General features: G+C 42.2%; 1 protein-coding gene across 7 annotated transcripts in view; it reads right to left on the bottom strand.

The window, feature by feature from the left end:
- Nucleotides 1–1328: 1328 nt before the first annotated feature.
- tns1a (tensin 1a) overlaps nucleotides 1329–6000 on the bottom strand; it is a 113508-nt gene continuing 108836 nt past the window's right edge. For 6 of the 7 annotated variants that reach the window (XM_081710408.1, XM_081710409.1, XM_081710411.1 and 3 more), the window contains 5 exons: nucleotides 5691–5720; nucleotides 4469–4637; nucleotides 4113–4181; nucleotides 3976–4005; nucleotides 1329–3848 (listed from right to left, as the gene is read on the bottom strand). In XM_081710408.1, the coding sequence (XP_081566534.1) occupies nucleotides 3707–3848; nucleotides 3976–4005; nucleotides 4113–4181; nucleotides 4469–4637; nucleotides 5691–5720 (440 nt within the window). In that variant the 3' untranslated portion in view covers nucleotides 1329–3706. The remainder of the gene's footprint in view (nucleotides 3849–3975; nucleotides 4006–4112; nucleotides 4182–4468; nucleotides 4638–5690; nucleotides 5721–6000) is intronic. The other variant, XM_081710410.1, reaches the window with a different exon arrangement.

Here is a 6000-nt window from a genome sequence, read left to right as displayed (position 1 = left end):
CAGGCCGAGCGTCTGCTCAGCCTCCTGTGCCTTATCTCCAATCGGACGCGAGGTGGGTATCAGGGCTACGCAGGCTGCTGAATCAGGGCTTCAGAGGAGCCCAGGCAGAACCAAGGTCACCTGCTCTGGGAATGCACTGAGTGGTCAGTCACCCTGAAGTCATGGCGAACGGGTATAAACAGAGTGGGTGACCTTTACTGTACCTGTCATGGTACTTAACAGATACCGCCATTCTTTGGTCCCACACATACTGATATTGGCCTAAACTAACGGAAACCAACCCTAACACAGCAAAAGAAGAAATGGGAAAGAAGAAATGTGGTATACGACTAATATCTGCTATATAAGAGGTCACTGGTCCTCCATGTGCAAAAATACTGCCACCTGCTGTCAGTACCGGGTACTTCTCCCTGAATTACAAAGTTTACCACCAGCGCTTTTCTAAGAGCTTTGGTAATTACCTTGGTTATGGAATAAGTATTTACTGTGTCAATGTTCTTGTAAATCTTCTGTGTGAGTGATGTTGCTTTTCTTGTAAACAGTAATGCCTACTAAAAGCACTGAAAGTAGAACAGCTAATAAACAAGTGATTCAGTACTGTCCAATTATTATTATTATTATTATTATTATTATTATTATTATTATTATTATTATTATTATTGTAGTAGTAGTATTGCTAGCGCCAGTGATTTTCAGGTAATATCAAGGTACAGGGTGAAAAAAATTGTCGCGGACCGCTCACCCCCCACGAGTCACGTGGTGCGGCCTGCCGCTTGCAGGGTTCGTCTGCTTGTGGGCACACACTTGTACAGGGTTTAAGACGTTAAGTGTTTGTATGTCTATTTAAACCAATGTCATTGTAGCCCTGTAATGTTGAATATCTGTGTAGATGTTATGCTTATGTGTATCGTCTTCAGTTTCGTGTGGGTTATCCGTTAATGTTATATGTGAGTTTGTTACTGTGTGTTGTAGGTAAATAAACGTCACTGTCACCGTCGAGCTCTGATCGTCCTGTTCCACACCCAATGGCACTTGGGCTAGCGTTACAAGAATTAGCTTGGACCTATAAACAATCTTTAATATCAGAGTTGTATTGCTTTTAATGTTGTTGTTTTTTTGTTTTGGTTTTTTTTTTCATTTTTCAGGGACAGTGAAGAGGCAAAACGAAAAACAGTTAAGCCAGAGAAACAGTTCAGCCATGTAGTTCCTCCCTACCTTTCACCTACGCACACAGGAGCCATGTCTCTACGCTACGCCACAGTCTTTTCTCTTCTACAACAAATCTGTGCCCTGTTCAGGCAACACCGATCACCAATACAACAGGCCACTCTTTTGAGAAGATCTTTTAAAATTTTTTAAAGAAATAAATAGCTAAAAAAAAAATCACATTGTAGCCCAGGCTGTTGATATGTTGAACTGTGTGAAGTGGATACAGGAGACCATATAATCACATCAGGCAGGACTAGAAGCAATCTCTTCAGGACTAGAAATAATCTCTTCAGGATTAGAAGTGATCCCTTCAGGACTATGGTGAAAGCATTGAATGTCAGATGTTATCTGGTATCTCAACTATATGAATTCCACGCGCCCGAGTTTCGGTAAGATCTGTGTCCTGAACTTGTGCGTGTGCCCAGAAGGGAGCAGCTTCCCACACACAGTACGCATTAACCAGGTCTGATCGGATTTCTGTCAAATCCGTAAGTGCTGGACATGGGGTAAAGGAGTAAAAAAGCAAAGTCAGGTGACATTACAGAGGGCATGCTGGGTCAAACTCAGCTGACATTACAGACGGCACGTTGGGTCAAATTCTGTATTTCTTTGGCAAACATACTATATTGCATTGCCTTTTTTACATTCCTAAAGAAAACAGCGACTAGTCACTGTTTGCTTGAGCAGTAACATCAGTATCTTTTGCATCGTAAATCTCAGCTGCACGGTAGACGGTAGCATTCGTGGAAAACCCACGCTTGGCGGTGAGCACAAATCTTTTTTTCGGTACGTCTATGTTCAGGATTCATGCCTTCATCGATCTTACAGAACCTAACAGTGGCACAATGAATACATATTCAAAACAAAGTGACAAGCTCAAACAGACACTTTACATCTCATGTGTTTAAGAGCTCCTTAAACACCTCCCAGGTTTTGACATCCTAGCCAAAATAATTTTTTTTCAACACTGTAAATTTTCCTGAAGACTTTACAATATTTTTTGTTCAATATAATGTATTAGTTACTTGAGAGTAACATAGCAACAAAAATAAATACTTAATGAATGTGATCTTTTTTGTTTCCTAGTAATACATACATAGCTAGTAATATTCATTTCCATATCTATTATCAATTGTGGTTAGCTTATGTTGTGTGAGTGCATTTGTTTAAAAGTCAGGTGCTGACACAGTGACCAAAGAGCAGCCTGTGACTTCACAAACAATTTAAAAAAATAACTCATCTACTTTTTTTTAGAGTGAAATAAAACCCTGTTCCAGTGAGGACACAGATGGTACGAGCACTTTGTTTTTTTCTTTTAGTTTCTTGTTTGTTTAATCTTTTTTTTTTTGTACACCTCCGCTTCACTGGGAGGGATACTCAATATTAATTTTAGACCTTTCTTTTAAGGGATGTAAAAAGCGACTCTACACATCTACGCAGACCTAGCAGCTTCTCAACACGTTCGTCCTCGGCAGGCGCGGGAAGCCAAGGGGCAGGGGGAGCCAGATCACAACGCAGGGCGCAGGAAGCGAGCACTAAAGGTCTACTACCGCGTGCAGGGAGGGATCTGGTGAGATCCGTACTGTTCTTAGGGTAGAGAGAGAATTCAGCGAGCTGCCGCCTGTCCGATTCCCCCCCTCTTCCCGTCCTCCGCGCAGGGAGGAGACACTGTCCCTCAGCAGTACATTCAGGAGTCCCGCGTCCGCAGGCAGGAGCACGTCCAATGCAACACCTCCACTCGGCGATCCACTCGTTAGGCCTGGGCGAGGTAATCGTATTATTGCCAACGTTGGACCACAGTGTGTTTGATTTGATTTACTCGTTTCACTCCAGAGACACTTTTGGTCTGACGGGGAAGGTCGTAGGTGAAGGGACAGCCGTCTACATAGCAGCAAGCCGAGGTGTTCAGGAAGGACCACTCATCTACAGGTCAAGGGTCATTGCAAGCAAACATGCAGATGTTTTCTTCATACTTTTTACAGGAGATCAAACAAATAAATTAATCCCAAAGGATTTTCTTTTTTGACTTTTTTGTCTAAATCAATATTCTATTGCAAAAAAAAAAAAAACAAAACAAACAAACAAAACTTTGATATGGCATACTTTTTTTCTGAGCTCTACCTTTGGCTGTTTAACCATATCCTCTTGCATGTTTTTTTTTTTTTTCGTTAAAATATTTTTTTTTTCCTTCATTGTTTTGAATGCAAAGCGTGCTTTTCCAAGATAAGGTGTGGGATTAGCTGCACATCGCTCCGTTGTGTCCATGAGCGTCGCAGCAGCTCGAGCGCCTGCATGAGCTCCATCTCAGCCCCCACACAATAAAAGTCATTCCCAAAATCTCAGCTGCTAGAATAGTTGCTAGAATAAAAGCCCAACCGTCAGGTGTTATTCAACAGAGAGAAACAAATTATGTCCATGTGGAAAATTGAAGAAGTGAAGAACAGGATGGATCCTCTTTGGCGGGGGGAGGACTGGACACAGCGGCTGGCCAGATGGCTCACGGTTTCTGGGCGTTCATCATGACTTTAGACACAAAGCTGACGATGGCTGTGGCCGGCTGGTCAGAATCCAGCTCAGCGAACAGGTGGCTCACGTTATCCGTCGTGCTCCCTTGCTTTCGTGCCACGAAACCGAAGAACCTAATGTTTAAAATGCAGAAAACAGCCATTGGAAAGAGACTGTCAGCTACACTGAACAATTTTTTAGAAAGACACAGTCAGCTGCGCTAGGATGGAAGATTCTTAACATCTGGAAATGTGTTCTTACGTAGCTTTGCCTCCATCTGCCTTGGTCCACCTGTTGAAGAGAGAAGAGATGACTAAAGAAACTGCAAGTTTGTATCTCAATATACTTTTGATCACACATGCAGTACCCCGTGAAAATTCCCAGTGTATGATACTTACTTCCTGTCTTGTGGGTCTACATTGCAGTAGGTAACTGTGTTGATAGGATAATGACGACGGAAGAACAGCCTTCAAAAGACAATTATATCATTTATTATTTAAATATTTATATTAATATCTGGTTATGGAATGTTCAAGGTGTACACCCAAATACAATAAACATAGTAGCAGGTCACCATAAACGTCTGCTGTTGGTCACTGCACAGAGACGTGTTTATTTCATATTTTCTTTATCTTTCCAGTTAGAGTATAAACGTTTGCTAATGTCAGACAGCATATATTAATTCTTACCAGCAAGAGCTACAAGCTTGGTTATTTCTAACTGTTACAGTCGGACAGGAACGGTCTAAACTCACTTTCTCTGATTGTCAGTTAGAGTGATGCCCTGCAAAGACACTTTGAAGTGAACCACGGTTGCCATGGAAGCAGTGGTGGTGTCTAGGGTCTCGCTGATAGCCTTGGCCACAGCCTGGGGGCCCGTCAGAGACTCCATGTCCACCGAGTGTATGTACAGAACACTGCAAGCTGCACAGCAGAGGGGACAGGAAACACAACAGGGCAGGAGCAATGGTGTTTCCAGGGGGAAGAAAATATTCATCCATGACACAGAGTAATTTGGGGCCACAGCATAACATCAACATGGAAGAGAAATGAGTAATGACACACTTAAGTGAAGTACAGTTGAGTGACGACACACTTAAATGAGGTACAGTTGAGTAACAACATACTTAAGTGAAGTACAGCTGAGAAATGACACACTTAAGGTGAGGTTTGTTTGAGTAATGACACACTCAAGTGAGGGTCATTTGAGTAATCACGCACTTAAGTGGGGAATGTTTGAGTAACAACCCACTTAAGAGAAGTAAGTTTGAGTAATGACACTTAAGTGATGTATGTTTAAGTAATGGCACATTTAAGTGAGGTACAATTCAGTTATGTATGAAGCATGTTTCATTAACACACTTAAGTGATGTTCGTTCGAGTAATGGCATACTTAAGTAAGATACATTTGAGTTTGCTGCAGTTTCGTAGTCACGAGAGCATAAACACTGTATTGTACTGGCAATGTTCTATTAACACAGTCATGGCACTGGAACCTACAGAAGTACTGCCCATGCTCGTCATCACGCCTGCAAAATCCTTTATGCTTTAGCTGTTTTGAAAGAAAAAACCCAAAGCCAGAAGCACCACAAGGTGGTAGAAAAGAAAAGTTAGGTAAGATAACAAATAAATCTCTCCTGCTTTCTAGAGGAGTGGTCATGTGACTAACTATTATTACATTTTACAGCATTTAGCCAATGATTTTATCCAACACGACAATGCTGAGTGAATGCAACTTGAGCAATTGAGGGTTAAGGGCTTTGCTCAGGGGCCCAACAGTAGCAATTTGACAGTGGTGGGACTTGAACTGGTAACCTTCTGATTATTAGTCCAGTACCTGAACCACTGAGCGACCACTGTCCATAGGATTAGTAACCATTATTAGTAAATGACCATGCACATCACTGGGGAAGAGGAAAACGCACTGCTGCTAGTAGCGTGAAACCACAGCTGACAGAGACCAAAGGCCATAATTACCATGAGACTCCTCAGGAGGCTTTGCTGGCCCTGGAATGGTGTAGGAATTACATGGATAATGAGGACACAAAGGAAATACACTCACACACACACACACAGTAACAAGTGAAGCCCACAAGGGTAGGAGAGAGAAGACAAAAGAGCTTCACACAGAAAAGTGTAAGAAAAGCCAGAAACATGAAAAGATAAAGGCAGGTGAGAGAGAGAGAGAGAGAGAGAGAGAGAGAGAGAGAGAGAGAGAGAACACTAGATAAAGTACAGAAAGCATGAGAGTGTGTAAGAGAGAGAGAGGGAGGGAGAGAATGAGAGA

The sequence above is a fragment of the Electrophorus electricus genome, chromosome 3 (assembly GCF_041902795.1).
Source record: "Electrophorus electricus isolate QZ-2024a chromosome 3, ASM4190279v1, whole genome shotgun sequence".
In the NCBI taxonomy this organism is placed as follows: Eukaryota; Metazoa; Chordata; class Actinopteri; order Gymnotiformes; family Gymnotidae; genus Electrophorus; species Electrophorus electricus.
Note: the sequence above shows the minus strand (reverse complement) of the source record. Positions and strands in the feature narration are given on the sequence as shown.